The 21820-nt window shown below is 38.3% G+C and overlaps 1 protein-coding gene across 4 annotated transcripts in view; it reads right to left on the minus strand.

Moving 5' to 3' along the window:
• Positions 1-19209, minus strand: part of ide (insulin-degrading enzyme) — a 38656-nt gene extending 19447 nt beyond the window's left edge. The window contains exons 1-15 of one of the 4 annotated variants that reach the window (XM_034121932.1): positions 19069-19209; positions 17457-17641; positions 13907-14114; positions 11193-11362; positions 10013-10135; positions 9544-9656; positions 8865-9027; positions 8096-8188; positions 7011-7102; positions 6589-6669; positions 6018-6121; positions 5123-5225; positions 4485-4607; positions 4167-4249; positions 2179-2323 (exon numbers count right to left, since the gene is read on the minus strand). In XM_034121932.1, coding sequence (XP_033977823.1) covers positions 2179-2323; positions 4167-4249; positions 4485-4607; positions 5123-5225; positions 6018-6121; positions 6589-6669; positions 7011-7102; positions 8096-8188; positions 8865-9027; positions 9544-9656; positions 10013-10135; positions 11193-11362; positions 13907-14114; positions 17457-17641; positions 19069-19154 — 1872 coding nt within the window. In that variant the 5' untranslated portion in view covers positions 19155-19209. Of the gene's footprint in view, positions 1-2178; positions 2324-3404; positions 3550-4166; positions 4250-4484; positions 4608-5122; positions 5226-6017; positions 6122-6588; positions 6670-7010; positions 7103-8095; positions 8189-8864; positions 9028-9543; positions 9657-10012; positions 10136-11192; positions 11363-13906; positions 14115-17456; positions 17642-19068 lie in introns of those variants that run through there. The other 3 variants (XM_034121919.1, XM_034121928.1, XM_034121911.1) reach the window with 3 other exon arrangements.
• Positions 19210-21820: the final 2611 nt, after the last annotated feature.

Genomic DNA, 21820 nt, shown 5'->3' on the forward strand with positions numbered 1-21820 from the left:
CTTAAAATGGAAATAACAGTCAAGGTTATGTTAATGTTTACTTTGCAGTGTCATCTGTCCCCTTATGGCCCTTCATGATTCAGCAAAACCTGCAGCTACATGGCTCCCCTCTCAGACTCATCTAATCCCCCCCCCACTCAGGTCCCTGCAGTGAAACCTGTTAGACGTAATCTCTCCTAACATCATTAACCTTGACAAACAGCCAGCCACACCATGCTGCTGACTCAACAAACAGCCCATCGCATCACACACTGTGCTGAATATAGGTCTGGAAGGACACAGCAATCATGGAGTCACAGGAAGCTAATGAATGCAGGTTACTGGGTCATCATGAAAAGAAAGCATGAAAGAAAAGAGGGAAACACCACCACCCCAAACATAGAGAGGTCGACTAGAGAACAGCTCAACATTGAGCACGATTTGAGAATACAAAAATGCTCCATACACCATGAAAGCCATTTGAAAGTACTAATCCCATTTTTCAATAACCAAATTATACTTTGAAAATGACACCAAACCTTCTCTCTAATTTTTATTGGGGTTTCTTGTGAAAGTAAAAGTAATTTTGAATCAAATATTAAGTATATATTTTTTTATTAATGTTTCAAATATTAGATTGTAGAAGTAGGCAAGTTGTTTTTCGTAAAATAGGATCATACAAAAAAAAAAAGAAGTTAAATCATGTTTTAAAGATGAGGTGATTTTTCAGAAATTAGGTCATTTTCTGAAAAACGAATTAGGTTATTATTGAAAAATGTGGTGATTTTTCAAAAGAAAGGCATTTCTTATTTATTTAAAATACCGTCAACCAAAGCCGTTTTGTTTTTCTAATATGCCCTCTCTGTCTCACTTTCCATTTAAAGTGGACCTATCATGCTATATTTGAATAATATAGTGCAGGACCATACCTATATAAAGGCATATTTATACTTTTTCTCAAAATACCAAACAGATCATGCATTTTAGCCATACCTCATTTTGCTCAATTTGCACTTTTTTATCCCTGTTTTAGCAAGGGCTGATTCAGTGAGAACAGCACCATCTAGTGGCCTGGCATATGTACTACAGCATCTCCAGCGCTTTCGAACGGCAATGGCCGTGGCCGTCTCCTCCTGATTGATGGAGTTGGCCCAATAGCTGAAGCGCCACTGTCCTGACGTCAGGACAGTGTTCAAATCTGGATCAGTTTTTATCAGATCCGTTGCAGCCCCTTTTTTAGAGATTTGGGTATGGAGGAAAATAGAGAGGGTTGTGTTTTCTGACACTTGGTGAGTTCCCTGGAACACCGGGGACACATATTCATGTATAAAAGACGTACAAAAGTGCATTTTGCATGATAGGTCCCCTTTAAAGAGAATAACATTAACAACTGGTATTTCTGGTGCAAGCCAGGGAGGATGGAAACGTTTAACCGCCTCGATGAATCATCACGCACATCCTTACATTAAATCCCTGAGAGAGACACTGAGTTGAGAACATTTTATTCATAAATTACCTTAACAAAGGGGTGTATCCTTGAGCAAGTGGCTTATAATTAGGTCCATCAAACTTCCTGGATACTACAGATCAAATGTAATGTCCTTTGTGCACTTGCATCAGCCGCAGAAATGTAACTATAAATATGTCAGTGAATGCTTTATTCCTTACGTCAGACACGCATATTAGAACTGAGAGAACGGCAGCCAAATGACCAGACAATCATTTGAAAGAGTCTGTTGAATCCTGAATGAATCTTGGAAGAGGATCTGTAATACCACTCACGTGTATATATGTCCTTGACCTAAAAGTCAGAATTTAATGCACACTTGCAAGTCTGCAAAAAGTTTTACATTTTTTAGATTTATAACCACGGGGCCGGTAAGGTTAAGGACTATTGAAAAGTGAACTCTCCTCTTAAACATAATTCCTAGAGGTTAATCTTGTAATCACAAGTAGACGTGTCAATGTCAATATGTTATTTTAGATCTCTATTTTTAGATATCTTTCAATTAAATCAAATTCACTTGGTGTTTGCAGGAAAGGTAATTGCAAGCAGAGAGTCCTATAAATCCTTCAGGTTGGCGGAACAGGACACAACACATAATCAAACTGGAGTAGAAACCCAAGCCATTTCCACACTGAGTCAAAGCCTCAAAGTGGCCCCTTCACTCCCCTGCAGACTTCAAACGGCTTACTTACGAGGATGGCATTCGCCCCCGAGGCTACGCCATACACCAGCCCCGCCAGACGGGCTGCATATGAATACTCGTTTAAATCATCCCTCAGTAACCCGAGTAACAAGTAGGTCATGTTGCAGTGCAGGGGGTCTACGTATATGTAGCGACTAATGATGGGGGAAGAAAAGAAGAAAACAAAATGTGTTGGGAATCAGGGAATATAAAAAAAAAAAAAATGCAAGTAAGAGAAAGTAGAGTATGTATATGCAGGCTCGCAACTAGCTTTTCCTCCCGTAAAAATCACAAGCAACTATCTCATGCCACCATGAGGATCATTATGAAATGATTGATTCGCCATTTGTAGAAAGTCTACTGATGTGACTACAGGTGTGCCTATAACCATAATACTGCAAGAGGAAATTACAACGACTCGCTATTTTCTTAGGCTGGTTTGTGGGTGGTGGGTAAGCAAAAGGTAAAAAGGATTGATTTAGAATGAAGAAGAAGATGTAGACAGAACAGAGGCTGGTCAGGGCTGGGTTGAGAGGTTACCACGAGTTAAGTCTCAAATGATTGAACCAAACAGACATTGAACTACAGTGTTTTTTGCTAATATTTGAACTTTTCTTGAAAAATCCTTGGTGAGATTGTTATGTTTCCTATTGTTCTTCGATAAAGCAAGTGTATGTCTTATCTAATTACTACATTTGTAGCTAATGTACAGCTATAAACAAACTATATCATGTTCCCCCGACTTGAAATCCCCAAAGCTAAGCTAAAAGGCGGCTAATGTTTGGCGTGATGATGTTTAGTAATCACATTTAGTCACCTGTTAGCAACCGGTGTTTTTATGAAACATAAGCTTTGGACATTCACTAGTGGGGTATTTACTGATGTTTTTCTTTTTTAAATATCGTACGACAAAAGGTGGACATCTCTTTAGCTTGTGCTAACTAGAGATGTTATTAGAAGCATCTAACCAATGGAAAGTGTTGCATTTCCACCATCTGCTCGACTGTCCTTGCCCCATGTATTTAGCATTGCTATAGCAGGTGTGAAAAGGGTCATGATGCTTTGGTGTTAAAACCTTGTCATTTGGCCAGACAGAGAGCTAAGAAACTAGCCTTTGACAAAGGCCTGGCTGAGGCCCAGCAGCCTGTTCTGAGGATGAGACGGGTGACAGCGGGATGGGGACGTGAAATCTGGGATGCAGCATGAGGCCGATGGGGAGAGATTTGGAATACTTACATACATCCCATAGACGGTATTTTGGAGGTCATAGTTCAAGCCAGCGAGCTCTGCTGCATATGCATACTCGTTGAGAGAGTCCTTGAGGAGCTCAAGGTATAAATATGCCATGTTACAATGCAATGGGTCCACGTACGCAAACGGGCTGTGGAGAAAATGGCAGAGGTCAAACAGCATAAATACAAAGCATAATTGACTTTAACTTTTCACAGTAGGAGCTGAGAGTACTACAAGATGCATACGGAACATAAAACACATTGAACGTATTCATCAGGCATGTAACGGTTAAAACATTTGAGTACAGAACGTTTGGTTTCAAGGCTGCAGTAAAATGTCAAACGGAGATGAAATGATATGTATTATGCCAACCACTTTTGCTTCGCCTCAAGAAAAGAAAATGTCATGAGGTCACATTAAGATTATAGCGATAGCGTAATTTAGTTGATGCGGTTTGGAGATTAGCTTTAGTTTTCCATTCATGCCCTCATCTAGGAAGAAAGATCCAGTTGGCTAGAATCTGGTGTTATTGATGGTAGAGTGGCAAAAAAGTCAAGCTACTGTTAATCCAAAATGAATATTTCCTCAAGCTCCTTTTAACATTTAAATATTGATAATGATCATTTTCACCATTAGTTCTTATGACTCAGTAACAAAAATACTATTATAATAAGGACAATCTTTGAAATGTCATCAAGTAAGAGCTGATTTCCTGCTCAGATGATTGCACCTCTAGTTCCAGCTGATTGGCAGTGAGTTACACACCTGAAGAACTCAAAGTTCAGGCAGGCCTTGGGCAGGAAGAACTTATCGTCCTGCTTGAACCAGACCTTGCTCATAGCAGTGTCCTGGAAGAAATGAACATAGACAGTTCATTTCATATTCATGTCATGATTAGAGAAGAAAAAATACATGATGGCAACAAACTGTATTAAATGCATTTTGGTCTCAAACACTTTTAATTGTATACAACAGCATAACGGAGAGTTTTTAAGATTTGCATTTTATTAAGGACCAGCGTAGTTCGGTAATGAAGAGCAACAATACTTTGGGTACTTTGATAAAACACTATAACACACTTGCCTTGATTAAAGTGGGGACGGACGGAGAGTCTTTCTCCAGAGGGTAGATCTCGAAGTTGGTAGGGATGAACTCGTTTTTCATTGGCAATTTGAACTTTTCGTTGAGGTCTGCACTTGCCCATTTCTGAAACACAGCTTATGATAAGCAAGCATTGTCGGAAAAAAACAACTCGTAGTGTCGTTTGTGATCAGGCCTTTCATGAGAACTACATTTGATGGACGAGATATTGCCTGAATATAAATGGGATTTTGTCCTCTTGGAGCATTATGCCACAGGTGTGTTTACATTATAAAAGCATAATGATGCAAGTATACTATTTCAAAAAGAAATTAACTACCAATTCTAAAGAATATTCAGACATTGAAAGCAAATATTTAGATTTCCTAAATATTTAAACATTAATAAAACCACGTAACTAAAACAATAACATGGACTAAGGGTCTGTAAACAAAAAAGCACTATTTCTGCACAGAAATGATGATGGTCATGTAGATATATTTGACCGTGGGTTTATAAACATAAAAAGGACGAGAGGTATATAACATAGAAATGATAGAGGTCAGGTGTATATAATGTGCGATAGGTCTATAATGTAATTATTGTGACCTATGTGTGATTTGATTGGAGCAGTGATTCACCTCGAGGGACTCTTCAGAAATGGCCTCCTGTTTGTACTGCGTGCCGTACCACTCTTCTGTCTTGTCCGTTTGCCCTTCAAATGACTTTGACACCACTGCAACTCTGGAAATAAAATAAAAATGGATGAGGTTATATATCATGGAACGGAGAACTCTCTCTCTCTCTCTCTCTCCATTTGTAACCACTGCACAATCCGAGTGGTTCTCTATTAGCAATTCATTTTGATCATGTCTGCAGTAGTGGAGATTCATTGACAACTTGTCTGCATCTAACTGATGAGCTCAGTTTAGAATGTCCTCAGTGTGCTGCATTTAGAGTGTGTTTCAACGGTACTGGTTCATCAAAAATAGGCAAAAGTAGGATCCCGTTTGTTTAACAACTACAAACCAATGAAAACAAATAGTGTGCCCGAGTTACGAGTCTGCATTTTGCTTGACACAGCATTACATAAAATGAAATTGAGATGAAGCTACTCCATAGACTATCTAAAATATGGATGTGGTCTCTGTGACGTCACCCAAACATTTCTGAAGAGATTTAGCAAAGTGAGTGGCTCCACTCGTGTTATGTATCACAGTTAGCAGTTGTACAAGACCTTCGTGAGCATTGTTATGGTGTTATGCACAAATATACATTACATCTCAAATTGTTATTTTCTGTAGAAAACGTACCAACTTTGGACTACATGGATGTGTTAAAGTGACACTTTAGTGCATAAAGCACTCCTTTAATAGTTTGTGTACACTACTAGAATTCGTCCTTTTTCTGTAGTTTGGAATCAACTGTGATAATAACAATAAAATATGACTTCTCTGTTATACTTCAACAGAAGACATAGTGCCAGCTGTGCACTTGTTTATTCCTATGTCTACAGTCTGATGTTCTCACACTGACCTGACGTGTTCTGGTCTCAGTTTATCCAACACCATCTCGATCAGATCTGGCCTGAAGTCCTCCAAAAGGTACTCTGCTGCCAGGATCTCCTCAAGAGGGTAGTACTGAAACACAGAGCACATGGCTGTTAGCATTGTTAGCAACAAGATGGACAAAGATGGAGGGCAAAGCTTTGTTGCTGTCTAGCTTTTCAAAATGTATTTGTTGCTGCTTTAAGCACCACAAGCAGAGTGTCCTACACTTTCATTATACAGGGGAGTAAGGCAGACCTCCAATGAGAAGCTCATACTTAAAAAAACCTGATCTAGGCAGACTATTGGCACTACCAGTAAAAGGAAAAAGATGCATTCTTGGTGTTGGGCTGTACTTCGGTTAATGAGCCTTTCTGCAACATTCATACAGGATGTGTGGTAGATCTAAATGGCAAGCCTAACTCGGACTGTGTCTTTAAGATCTAATTCCTCTCAATAACAGAGTGAAGCAGCAGCCTGGTGACGACAGCAGGGATAGACGCATTGAGCTGCATTGTGTCTCCCTGGAAACAACCTCTGCAGATGGGGAGGGGACTTACGTGTACAAGACCGGCCACTTTGGAGGTGTAGCCGCGGGGTCTCTCCTTGTCCTTGAACCTGAAGGCCACATTGTTTAAATCCTGCAGAGACAGGGATGGAGGATGCAACAGGTGAAACCACAACATATGTAACCGTTACATACAGTGGACATAGAGTAAGAGACAGATTATAGAAAGAGGAACTGCATAAAATTGAAAGCCCATGTTATTCTAGATCATTTTGGCTCAAAAGTGATTTTTACAATGAATATTTCAAAGGTTAAATTTGACATTACTGCGTTTACCAGGAAAGAGAGGCTTAAATCCATCAGAGCATCACATATTTTGATACTATTCATTTCTCCATTGACCAAAACTAAGTAGGTCAAGTTTGTCCTGCCCCTCTGTCTGAGAAGCTGTCTCTGAATAGACAACATTATTACCTTGCACTCATCAAACACCCACGCCTGAGGGCCCTCAGTGCGCAGCTTCTGGATGTACTGGAACATGTGGAAGATGATGTCCTCAACGTGCACTGCAGGATAAAGAAGAAATATTTGCATCCTAAAACTGCATTCAATAGCCCATGGGTTTACATGCTTCAATCACCGAACTCAAATGGCTAGCAAGGTAGCAAATACAAGCACACCTGGTGCAAGAAGAAGAGAAAATAACATGTATGCCAGTTTAAATAGTGATATTATTCTTTACGAAACAAACTTATACAACAAATGGAATACCAGTAATTGAACAATGGACACATATTCCAAAAGGATGGAGTCGCCCCTTTTTTAGCATCTCTCTTGTCGCTAGTAAATCTGATTGGATTATACATGTGCTCCTGAGTTCTGTAAGTGAACAATTGAATTGTGGGGAATCTATCAATGTGTAGCATGTCCATACTGACAAAAGTAATACAAAGTCCAATAAAGACCTGCGTTTATTTGTCTAAATAATTTCAAAATAGTCTTATTGGTGTCTGATTGAGGCTCAGCATGTCAACTATGAACTGTGGTTTAGGAATACAATTAAAACAAGTGTTAAAGTACACATTTTACTTGAATTTAAATCTTGTTTTTGTTTTACTTTTGAAAACACCATTTAAAAAGAAAAAGGCGCAAGATAGATCATTATGCAATTCAAGGTCATTTCAGACAAGGACTTGCTTGCTATGAATTATTTAGTTGTAGTATAAGTGTGGTATAAATGCTGGAGGAATTGTTTGATTTTGTGTTTCAGTTCATTTCAGTTTCACTTCCGTACATAATTGTTGTGTAAATGTGTGTGTGAATACAAGTGTGTGGACCCCAGGAATAACAGCAAATGCTCATGCTAATGTAGATCTTAATAACAACGCAAACAATAAGAAATAATTAGGTTTGTATATCATGCCATGAACAGGATCTATATATCATTTATTCTCACGTTTACAAATCTGACCATGGTAGGGAATAATCAGAACTACATGCAAAGCCCATCAGCAGTGATAAGTGAAATATATAATGCATATTCAGCAGAGTGTACTCACAGAGCCCCTCTTCAGTCAGGTCCACATTGATGATGAAGAACATGAATCCTCTGGCTCCTTCTTTCTGCCCTCCAACCAGTGTGTTCACCCAGCCTTCAAAATAATAATCATCGTCTCGTTAGGTTAGTCGTTAGTAATAAAACCGCACAATTCATCAAAATGTTATCAAAATGTTATCAAAATATCAATATGGATTCAAGCAATGGTCAAACTGCAGGAAGCACAATATTTATTGAGGGCCAAATATGTGTTAGTGTGTTGCTGCAGAGATAATATACCTACAAATAGTTTTCTAAAGAATTAACAAAACATAATTAGTTTGGTACGTATGTTTATGAAATCATACTACGATCATTCAAATAATGATAATCTTATGACCCTTATGTTGGGTCTAGGTTCCCTACTCGAGGGATTTCATAATGAGAATATTGATGCTAAAATAATCAATTCACCTTATATCATAATCGCAGTCAAAATTAAAAAAAATGATCGTGTACCTTATTAGTACAAAATAGATCTAACACTTAGAATTAAACATATTATACATTTACCAGAACATCTTTGATACTAAAAAAAAAACTACTAATCGTCAGAATTCTGTCTATATTTTTGTTGTAATTTATATTGTTAAGCGTATGGACATACCATTGAAAAAAACATAAGAAAAATATATCAACAATATTTGTGGTGGAAAAAGAGGAGAATAGGAAAATGTTCAGAATAGTTGTAAAATGAATTAATCTTGTCGAAGCTCTACATCATGTCCTACCTTTAGATTTGAGCTCGGATAACAAACTCCCGGGTCCTTCGTGACCAATCAGATGTCCCAGATAATGTCCTGGGTTGGATTTGTAGTGCTTCTGTAGGTCCGGGATGGGGAACGTCACGTACAGGTTCCTGATGTCTTTGATAGGCACCACACTGTAGAATTGCTGCAACAGAACACACACAGAAATCTTGTTGGGAACATTTTAATTATATTTTATAAATTATATTTTGATGAATGATAACTAAAGACATCTATCATATTATATAAATTATTTATATATTGTAGTCAAAAATATACAAAAAGAAATGCAATAAGGTGTTTAAGTAGCACGTTGGTCTATTATTTATATACAGTATATAATACATTAAAAAAATAAACATGTATCTAATAAAACATTTTAAATATCTTTAAATACATATCAGAACTTTGAGAAAAACTGTTTTTTAAATATATATCTACTGTTAATGTTTAATTTGCTATGCTTGGTAAACATGATGTTGTAACAAAACTATTTCCCAATTTTGGATGAATATAGTATATAAAGTTGAATCAAAAATGTCATTTAGCTAACAGCCAGTTCTCATGATAAACACTAATATAAATCATCATTAAACTCTATGAGTGTTGATTACAGTAAAGGTGTAAAGAGTGTACAGTGTGAGCTAAGTAAGTCACTCACTCTTAGGTGTTCTTCCTGGAAGGGGTGCTCAGGGAATTCTGGGACAGGTACATTCTTGTTTTCCACTTCTCCAAACAGCTTAACCACCATGGCAGTCAAATCATCTAATGATTCTGGAGGTAAACATACAGTTGAAAACATTCATAGTTTAGCTCAGTTTCAACTTCAAGCTAATAGACAACAGGTTTGAGTGCAAAGAAGAAGAAAGAAGGGGAAGTGTAGCATCAAAAGTGAATTTACTAAAAAACATACTCAGTCTTGATAGGTTTTTTTTTTTTTTGGTGCAGCATTACAATTGATTTGACAATTACCCGTTGTAATGCTGTATAATAAATGGAATGTCGCTCTTATAATAATAATATGGTTTCAGGCAAAGACCACTGAGTCACGTATGACTTGCATTGTTGGTTCCTCTTTGTGTGATGCTTTTGCAACATTCAAACATGACATGTGAGAGGTTAACTCCTACCTCTTCCTAACACGCACAGTCCCATGAGGTTGGAGGAGTAATATGTGGAGTGGTACTTCAGGAGCTCTTCACGGATGTCGATCCCCTCTTTACACGGCCGGGTCTCCAGGGTCAGTTTGTTACCTGAAAGAGAAGTCATTCATGTACAGTGAATATTTGCTGTTCAAAATCATGCCAAGACAACTCCATGACCGAGTTAAATGACAACTTTGCAAGTCTAATAAAAAAAGGGGGGGGGGGGGGAAATCATCAAATCAGTTTGATATCAAATTCACAGATATTGGCAGTTTTTTTTTTTTTATTAGACAATGCATTATGGGTAATGGACAGATAATGATCACCGCACAGGTTGCACTCTTGCTCTTTTTAGACTACCGATGATGCATGAACATCTGAGCATTTAGAGCACTAAATGCTGTATTATAAACATCCAACCCAGTGACTGTAGCCTGTCATGTACCTGAACATGCTACCTTGCCTGCCATCTGTAAATGAACCATATTTAATTTTCTATAAAAAGGCAGGGACAGAAAAAACATGTTCCATTCTTAACTTGAGTAAATAAATCATTCAAGACTGCCATCAGGTGGCCATTTTGAAGCTTGCTCCAAGTCCCTCTGATGTGGGAATTCTCTGGTCCAGAGAGTGAACTCACTTCATGCCAGAAGATGCTTCCCTGACGTCATTGAACACAGCAGTGATTAACGCCAATAAAAGTAAACTCAGATGTATTATAATAGTACTTTTGACCTCCAACTAATGCATAGCAAAGCTATGAAAGATCAACATTCATCTATATCTGCTAGAAGGTATAATGAATTAGCGTTGTGTATGCAGAAAGAAAAGATCATGTATAACCAGTGGGAAAAAAACCTGGAGAATTTAAAAAGATTTGTGGTGGTGTTCTGACATACCCGGAGACAGAGTCCAAAAAAGCTCCACTTTTATAATCGAGTTTAGATTAAAAAACAAGTTTCATGTGAGTTTATGTCTAATAGTCATGTTTTTGGTTACTGTTTCAGTAGGAGGGAGGGGGGGGGGCTGAACTGGCATCAATGTTCTAACTTTCTTGGCCTATTGACTACTAAGGCCTTACACAAATATAAAACACAAAACAGTGTTAAAACAGTGTTAGAAATGTCATGTGTGTAGATCAGAGGAAACCTAAGAGATGCTCTACCTGTTCCAAATTTACTGAAGGGGTGGTCTTGGTTGCCGGTGGCCTTCTCCAACTGGAACAGCCTCCAGGCGTCATTCATCAGGTTCTTCTCATGCTCAGAGTCCACAGCGTTCACCTCCCGGTCCTTACAGCTCTCATCAAACAGAGGGCACAGGAAGAACTGGGCAAACCTACGGAGATTGTAATAATGTTAATATTACTGAGACTGGATGCTTTGTCAACAGCACAAAGATATGCTTTAATGCTGTTCTGGGATAAATGCAAAGGACCATTTGTATGCACAAAAGAACATGAAGCAGGACATGATTCAAATGTATTTGCATGAGTACAAAGTGAGAGCAACTGCCAAACAAACGAGGAAACAGAAACACACACACAACCTTTGAATGTTTCTAAAGCTATGTCACGAGTCAGCTTTTGCCGATTTATGCAACAGGAGGCATCAAAAGGGAATGTGCTTAAAAGTATGAGATTTCTGTGGCAATTTTTTAAGTAATCAGCACCCGAAACACAAAGTCACAAAGAATGGATTGCAGCCACTGATGGCTCCATGAGTTGTACATCAATTGTTACCGTATCTGGCTCGTCTCAAGGTCCAATTCAATTGCTCAATTAAGACATTGCCCTTATGATATTACAGCGCTAACAACCCCATAAAGATTTGCAGCCGAGTGCTATTATGTAAGTATAAATGTTGCCTTCGCAACAAAAGCTGTTCTTGTAACGTACGCATACAAAAGGTGGGCATTTTTGTTTTGCATATTTCTCCATTTAAATAACAGAAAATAGCACAGGAGTATGAACAGAACTAAGAATGTCATGTTTTATTTTGTCTTGTCAAAAGTCACCAAATTGGTTACAAATTATAAAATGAAGTGATTGTGATAATTATGGCAATGGTATGGTTAATTTAATGGAACTTCTGATTCTCTGTTACGGCGTAGGCTTGCGAAATATATATTTATTTTTTGTTGTTTTATGAATCTATTTTTCACTAATTATCAAGTATATGATGTCATTCGGTATATAGCCTTCCTGCTCATTGATATACAGTGCCTGGCAGTGCCCGGCAGTGCCCAAGCACCAGTCACACTGTGGGTCCAGGATTTCAACCCAGTCCCTACAGACTGAGCTACTGAGGTCCATTGTTCATTTCCCCTCTGTGGGACTAATAAAGGTATTGTGATTTATAGAGCTAGCTAACAACATATATAATCATTTTAGACACTCTACTATTTTCAAAGCTGCAACATCATCAATTTGTCAACACATCCTACACTATCCTTTCCTACAACAGTCCAGATGGTCTTCACAATGCTGTGGCACAGGGGAACAATTATCCCAAATAAACAGGTGCTTGCTAGACTATCATTCATTTATAATTAGGTAAGCTTATCCCAGCGGGTTGAATTCTGAATCCACCCACACCACCACAGCTGACACGTGAGCAGAGACCCCTGCGAGGCTGAGGACATCAGTCTCACACTGTGCCTAGGGTTTCTAGACCGAGCGGGGGGTACGAACTAATGGTTACAAAACAAGCACAGTGAAGTTTGGTCTGGTAACCAAAGGCGGACAGAAGACGACCTGGCAGCTCACTTAAGCTAACAATTGGAATCCCAAGGGAAATATTGTATACTACTGATAAATAAACAAGCATGTAGGCAGAGAGAGACAACCGTCCTGTTAGAGAGCTGTAGGAATGAGTCCTAAAACCCAGAATGAGTCAGCGTTTTATCGCATCCGGTTCCCTTGTCTCTAGGTCAATGTTTTTTTGAAAATGTTTTTGGTTAGTTGGCTGAAATAAGGTCTGTGGTTGTTCCATGACATCAAATACATCAGTAAATAATATTCCTCGGTGAACGTCCAAGCTGCTATGTGAAATAAAAACAGTGGTTGCTAACAAGTGGCTAAATTAGACTAATAATAAACATCTTAGCAGCAAACAGTAGCCGCATGTAGCTTAGCAGTGGTGACGCAACTCATGTGACTGTGATGCAGTTCCTTTATAGCAGGGGTGCCCACACTTTTTCAGCTTGGGAGCTACTTTTAAAATGACCAAGCCCAAATGATCTACCTACAGGGCCGCCCCTGCCCAATCTGGGTCGCGAGCGGGGGGGGGGAGCTAGTGGACTAAACGGCGGATAAACTGTGGCGCGTGCCGTTTACACCAATTGCGCCGTATAAGCGCATAATAGTGCGCCGCATAATAGTGCGCCGCATTTGCGCTTCAGATGAGGAGGTGAGGCCCCCTCATAACTGCATGAACCTGTATGGCACAATACAACTCAGACTGGCTTACCTGTACGTCAATCAAGTGGCAAATGTCATAGTATGGATGGATGATGGGCTAAATATATATATATATTTTTTTCAATGCCATGCGATCTATCCACACTACCTTTGTGATCGACCGGTCGATCGCGATCGACGTATTGGGCACCCCTGCTTTATAGCATAATGTTAGCTTTCTACTCATGCCGATTGCATTTACACTTCAAAAATCTTAAAAGTGGTTTTAATGTGTGGAGATTAACCTATGGAACAAAACGTGTAATTAACATAAACATGTTTGCCAAAAGCTACCATTAGCACAAATGAATAAAGCTGAACACACCCAAAAAAACACACGGAACTAAATTCTCTCATAAACATTTAAAAACGTTTCCTGTATTAACTTTTGGAACATGGCAAAATGAACAGGAGAGCATTACCTATCTAGTGCTCCTTCCAGGTGCTCATGGGACACGTCGAAGTAATAGTTGGTGTGCTCTCCGCTGGTGAAGGCGTTGGAGCTGCCTGCATGCTCACTGAGGAACTGGCTGTACTCATTTTCCTTCGGGTACTTCTCTGTTCCCAGAAACAGCATGTGCTCACAGAAGTGTGCCAGGCCTGAGATGTTTGATGGGTCTGATAATGAACCTGGGAATTTAAGAAGAAAATATGTAGTTCTCAGTTCATTAAAGTTTACAACTTCTTGACTTTTCAGTATGATAGATAAGTTGGCCAGACTGAGGAAGAAATCAAAGAGCCGATATAATCCTTATGTGTTATGGCATAACAATGGCTAAATTATTGTAGACAGAATTACGTTAACTTATTTATCAAACAGAAATCAGAATGGGTTTTATTATTAAAATATGACAAATACTATATTCAAACGAAAGCTGTGCAGAATTAAAAAGAGGTAGTGTGGAACCGAAAAGTGCAACATGTTCAAAGGGTTGTACAGGATTTACAATATTAAAAACAAGATGTTGAAGGTATATTATCTAAATATCAGTTCAATAATTAGGAGTAACCTTTGCTGAGATATCTGACATATTATAATATTGCACAGGTTACTGTGGGTGGCTTGGTAACATTTAACTGCACTTTTACTATCGCTGCATGAGTCATGGGGAGAATGTCATTGTCCATAAAAACTCAGTTTCATCATGATCATCATCATTTCCTCCATCTGCAGTAAATGCAAAGTACTAATTGCTTAGTCAGAGAGACAACATTTATGTGGAAGTCACAACATGTTTTTATCCTGGGCAACTGAACCGTCTTATCAGTAAATTGGAAACCAGGTTGGTAAACGGTAATATTGTGTTGCCAGGTTTATTCATGGTGACAGGAGTATTTTGACTTACAGTGACTTAAAATAGGACAGGACAAAAGTTTAGCCAGCATTGATGTAACGCTATGAAGGTTATTATAGCGAACAACGTTTTCCCCCATGAATTTTACTATAATGTGGACTAGTTTCATAGCCTACAGCAGGGGTCGGCAACAGGCGGACTGGATCCGGACCCAGACGCCGACCTATACGGACCCGGACCTATAATCAATACATTAATAGGGGAATTCAATTTTGACGGGGCGATTCTATTTTAACCGCTGCCGACAGGGGGCAAAAGAGACGAGTGAGCGATACAGGGAGAGAAACACAGAAGAAGAGACGAGAGAGCGGCAGAGAGAAGCGGAGAGGAAAGTGAACAGGCGTGTTAGCGGCAGACAGGGAGAGACAAATAATGACACATGGCGCTCTCCAAGAAGAGGAAAGTGGACAGTGAGAACAGAGCTTTTAACCATGAGTGGACGGACTCATTCATGTTCATCCTGCCCACTGGGAGCACAGAACCAGTGTGTCTCATGTCTTCAGAGACCGTGGCGCTCATTACAAGTGCCAAAACGCCACTATGAGACAAAACACAAAGTGTTTGACCAAACATTCCCTCTCAAGTCAGAACTGAGGTCACAAAAAATAAGCAGTCTCAGAGCCCAATATGATCAGTCCACCAGGCAGGGCTCTCGACTAACTTTTTTCACCATCCTCCCGGAACCGTCCCGAAATACAATCTAAGCCGTCCCGAAATTAATGTGGACCGTCCCGAATTTAAAATATTTGTTTTTCTACATTATCATTAGTTAAAATCATTCAAAGTGACCTTTAACATAAATAAAACATCATACAAATCATTAGATGATAATTCATCAACCTTTTTATTTGAGTCAATCAGTCAAACACATAAACAAAGGCCAAATATATTTAAAAAAAACACACAAGCGAGAAAGTTGCTCTAATATTGAATCCAATCAAGTCCCATCCGATTAACAACAAAATCCAACACTGTCCTGAAGACAGAACCCAGAGTAACCACTAACCAGGATGACAGTCTGTAACACAGTCAGGAGACCTTTACAAACTGCCCCGCCCCCTCACACACAGACGGGGGAGAGAGCTCTCTCGTCTGGATTGGAAAGATCGAAAATAAGATCGAAAATACATCATAGACGCATTTTGTAGTCTTATTGCATATTAGAAACGGAGTTGGCGAAACTAAAACTGCAACATAATGTTCATGTAGCAATAATACATATGACATATATGTTTTAAATGTCTCTACCACTGTCTTTAATAATTCCGGCCCGGGGCCCGTTTAATACCGGGGCTCGGTACCCATCCCTACATGGGGAGAGGCGCAGCATATTGCTAAGGACTACATGCGATGGAGAGTTCTCATCTCAGCTGCAATGACATGTCTGGAAACCCCCTCTCGGGTGCCCCATGCATAGCGCGCCGTCAAAAGCTGCTTCATAAGTTAAGTTTCGTTTCTCTGCACCGCTCCGGGGTAAAAAAATGGTAGTTACATCACAGCTGTACGGCTGGCTGACAGCTGTAGCTATACGTACTGTGTGTGTGTGTGTGTATTTCGCGGGTTGCTAAATGCTTTGTGTGTGTTTATGTTGACAAGGAGGTTTAATAACTGTGTGCTACACAAAACGTGCAGTCAGTTTCATTTTCATCGCCGTTCGTAGTAGTTAGCAGGGTATTTTTATTTTAACTCTCGTCCCAAATTCGTCCCAAAATTAATTTGTATCCTCCCCGACCCGATTTTTTTCGGCCCCGGGACGACGGGAGGTCCTTAAGCTCGAGCCCTGCCACCAGGATCAAAATTAAAACTAAATATCGTTCCAGGGTAGGCTAACCGAGGCTAACCAATGAGCACCTGCATGTGTGTATGAGAATGGCCCTGACACCATTTCAGCCCAGATTTAAACTCCTGGCAGGACAAGCTCAAGCTCAATTCTCACACTGAATTAAAAAAAAGTGAGTGAGGGACTGCAATATAAGAGGGAAAGAAAGAGAAACTTTAAAACTGTTCAATTGTTATGATGTGTAAAGACTGATATTGTTCTATAATCGGCTGAAACTGTTAAGTCATGATGTGAAACGGTTAACAAAGAAAAAGAGCAACTCAAGCTGCTGCTACACTTTATTTTATTTATCTCAAATTAAGCACTTTTAAGATGCACATATTTTCAAAAGCTATTTTATTTATTTTCTCCTATTTCATTTTTAAATGCAGCCCGAGAGGAACATTACACATATCCACAGTATGTTACTGTATATCTGTATAGTTCAATGTTAATTGACAATAAATATTGTTGTTTATGAATTGTACTTTCTTTATTTGATTGGCAGTCAGTTGTTGATTACATGCAGACGTTGATAAAGCTACAGGCTACTTCAATATATATCACACTAATTCATAAAGCAACTTAGACATTTTGATGTTCCGGACCTTTGCATGGGGACATTTTCTCTAACTGGACCTTGTTACATTTTAGTTGAATACCCCTGGCCTACAGGGAAAAAGGAATTTGTGATTTACATATATTTTCCCAATTTCTTTCCACAAATGTGTGAGGAAAGGATATTCACATGGAAATACATGACTACCTGGCAAGACAGTAGAGATGAAAGACCTTTACCTATTTGGACATCCAAAGCAGCTGAGGATTTGTCTGTGGTTGGGTCACTGATGAGCATAGCCTTCAGGCCATTGGTAAACTCCAAGCCCCTGTAAACCCGTTTGTCTTCCGGAGAGCGAAGGATTTCACTAACCACCCTGTTCACAGCCGGGTCGGTCATTCTGAGAGGCAAGGATGACACCAGCCTGCAATGGAGAGGACAACATGTATGTTTAAATGTTGGTGCAGCTGGCCAAGAAGGCTTTTCAGCCAAGTTCATATTCTGATGACATGATGGTTACATCAGTATGAAAGAAAACTCATGGTTGATCTAGAACAACTGTGAGCATAGCATTTATTGATTGTATTTATGAAATGAACACGTTGCAGTTATGAACAGCTCTAACATACAACAACCATGTTTGGAAGATGTATTAATAGCTTTCGTTTGTATTGCTACAATATGACTCAGTGGTGTAATGTAAGTTCATTTACTCAAGTACTGTACTTAAGTAAACATTAAAGTACTTGTACTTTAATTATCTATTTTCACCTTACGCTACTTTAAACTTGTACTTCACTACATGTTGTAGGCAAATGTTGTACTTTTTACTCCACTACGTTTATTTTACATATTAAGTTTTGCATAACGAGTACTTATACTTTTGGTAGCCTACTTAAAGTATTTTTAATTCTAATACTTTTTTACAAGTACATTTTTTAATGCAGAACTTGTACTGCTATGCTGCTATGGGCAGTTATTTTATAACACTTCTGTATATATTTTTACTGTTGTCAAGTAAAACTGTTGTTATTTTTTCATCCGATAGAACTTTTGTCTACTAGACTAGATTAACACCCGTGTTCTTTCCAAATGTGTGTGTAGACTTTTCTTTTCATACATTTAGTGTTATGTCATATTTTATTTATACCTCATATTGTGTGTATGCATGTGTGAGTGTGTGTCCAGGTGTGTATGTATATATACATATGTATTTGTATTCTTTGGGACGGTGAGAATTGGATCCGCTGTTTGTATTACACACAGATAAATTGACCATTAAATTGACTTTGACTACTTGAAACAGCCTTTCTACACTGCAGTATTGCCTCATTTACCTAAATTAATCATCTGAGTACTTCTTCCACCAAATACAGTTACATAGACAAAAACAGCTGTTAAAGATATTTCATGATTCACAATTTAATTGAAGGTGGTTGATTATAGACTTAAATACAGCTACTTCGCACACAGTACAGCAGAGATTAGCTACCGGTACTCGCTAGAGAGCATACAATAATCCCCTCACATAATACAAGCTAGTGTTAGCTTGCGAACTCAGCAACACGAACTCTAAAAAAGTGACCTAGCAACCAAGTGATAGCCTTGTTCGTATTTCTCATGTTATGGTTATATGTCATTCCCAGCCGTTGTAAAACGTATTATAGTTTATTTATAATGCAGAAGCTAGGCAGACTACCCGTTTTTATCCACCTCCCTAAGTAGCAACAAAGCTAACAGAGTCAGGTCAACAACCCGGCTTTAGTTTCAGTAGCTAGCTAGCCTTCCGTTTGGTGTTCAAATAAATTATGTATTTTTTAACAAAAGGTTAATTTGCTTTACAACACTTACCTAAAATTGAGCTTGATAGATAAACTGCTGCCTGCTGAGTGGATGTATCTCTTAAACTGGGCCGTTCGGTTAATGCACTTAAGCATACTTTGCACCCATGAAAAACAAACCTTGGCTTTTACTGCGCCATATTTGAATAGGCAAAGGTAATCGAGCACAGAGCCCAGCGTAATTCAACATGGTATATCACTATTCTACCATTAATTTGGCAACTGACAACGAGAGTGACTATCAATTAGAGAGCAGAAGGTAACGTGACTGGCACACTTCAAAATGTTTAGTATATTTCTGGAAATATGTTGTGTCACTCCTACTGATATCGATTAGAAAGCCTGCGTGCAGATTTCCGTTTACGTTCAGCCTATCAGATTGGTTTTCAAGCTTTTCTCCGTCACTCACATCTTCTGTAGATGCGGATTGTCAAAATATAAGGCATAATTCACTTTTTAATTTATTGAGAACAGTATCAGTAGGCCTACAGAAAAACGTACGTATCAATTGAATACGTACGTACGTATATATATATATGTGTGTATGTGTAAAATATATGTGTAAACATTTACATTTTAAAAAGGTCTTACAAACATGTAGCCTATGGATAAAACTTTAATTTTGATAAAAAATGTGAGGTTCCTTTTTTCAAAACAGATACAGATTTTTCTGGTTCCAAGTCAAGTGAAACATGAGTTAGAAAGGCAGGATATTGAATATCACTGTGGTTAATGTGGATTACCCAGAGAAACTATTTGTCTCATGTTGTGTTATTGCATTTACACATAATATACAGGATATACGATGATGGGCAGAATAAGAAAAGGAACTGCTTAAGAATATCTTTCTTTGTTTTAAAGACATCAAGATATATAGGTACATCTCAATACATTTGAATATTGTGGAAAAGTTTATTCATTTCAGTAATTCTATTTAAAAAGTGAAACTCGTAGGCCTATATTATATAGATTAATTTCAAACAAAGTTAATTATTTCAAGTGGTTATCTTGATTATTACGGCTTACAGCTAAGGAAAACCCACAATTAAATATCTCAGATAATTAGAAAATTGGAAAAAGTGGTCCAAAGTTAACTCAGCCGTCTACCAGGACATTTTAGAGCACTTCATTTTTTCTTCTTCTGAAAAGCTTTATGGAGATGCTGATTTCATTCTCAAGCAGGACTTGGCACCTGCCCACACTGCAAAAAGTACCAAAACCTTGTTGAATGACCATGGAATAACTGTGCTTGATTGGCCAGCCTAACCTATTGTCAAAGGAAGATGAGAGACACAAGACCCAACAATGCAGACGAGCTGAAGGCCGCTATGGAAGCACCCTGGGCCCCATCACACCTCAGCAGGGCCACAGGCTGGTCGCCTCCATGCCACGCCCAATTGATGCAGTCATTTGTTCAAAAGGAGGCCCAACCAAGTACTGAGAGCAGAAACATTAACATACTTTTGAGAAGGCCGACATTTTTGTATTTAAAATACATTGTTGTATTGGTCATGTATTATAAAAAAATTCTGAGAAACTGAAATTTGGGTTTTCATTATCTGTAAGCCGAAATCATCAAGATCTAAACAAATAAACACTTGAAATAATTCACTTTTTGTGAAATGAATCTATATAATATATGAGTTTTTAAATAGAAATACTGAAATTAATCAACCCTTCCACGATATTCTAATTGATTGAGATGTCTGTATTAAGCTATCTTTGTACTGGCATTGGGAACAATTCCACATAGCCTACATTAAAATGTAAGGATTTTGAGTTTAGATTATTCACATGTTACGGCTGTACGTGTTCCCTGTTCGTTTTCCCCTCTAGTTCCTCTGCCCAGGTGTGCTGCGTTGCTGCAACGAGGTTCAGATGAAGTGCAACTGGAGAACAGTGTTAATTTTGGCAGCTGTTTTTGATTTAGTCTTAGTCTTTAGACGAAAATGGTTATTAGTTTTAGTCACATTTTAGTCATTTCTATCCTTCATAGTTTTAGTCTAGTTTTAGTCGACGAAAACTCAAAACGTTTTAGTCGACGAAAACTCAAAACGTTTTAGTCTACTTTTAGTCAATGAAAAATTACATTTTAGTCAACTTTTAGTCAAAATGTTTTCACTCTTTAAACCAATTCAGTTAGGCAAATACAGGTTTCTGACATTGTAATCAAGGTGACAGCATCAAGTGTTGAAATTCGTAAAGCAACATTTCACTTTCTTAACACTTTACTTGTGTAATATCTAGGGATGGGTATCGTTAAGGTTTTCTACGGTACTACTAGTCTTATCAATACTGCTTATCGATCCGGTACTTTAACGGCATTCTTGTATTTACTTTTTGTTATTTTTTTAAAGGAAAAAACTAACAAATTGTTAACCGAATTAATTGCTTTATTTAAATGTGAAATAAATGAAATATATATAATTATTTTTAAATATTGTACTATACTTGAGTAAAATGTTGAGGTACTTGTACTTTACTGGAGTATTTAAATGTTATGCTACTGTGTACTTCTACTCCACTACAGTTCATAGTTAAATGGTGTACTTCTACTCCACTACATGTATTTAATACCTTTAGTTACTTTACAGATGTGGATGAATGATGTGAAATATAATCAAGTGTTAAATCAGACTTTAGTTCCACCTGGAGTAAATTCACAAGCTACCCTGCAGTATACAAAGTCATTCAGACTAGCTGCACCTTTACCAGCTTTGAGAACACTTTCATGATCAATCATTATAAAACATATCATATAT

The sequence above is a fragment of the Trematomus bernacchii genome, unplaced genomic scaffold (genome assembly GCF_902827165.1).
Source record: "Trematomus bernacchii unplaced genomic scaffold, fTreBer1.1, whole genome shotgun sequence".
In the NCBI taxonomy this organism is placed as follows: Eukaryota; Metazoa; Chordata; class Actinopteri; order Perciformes; family Nototheniidae; genus Trematomus; species Trematomus bernacchii.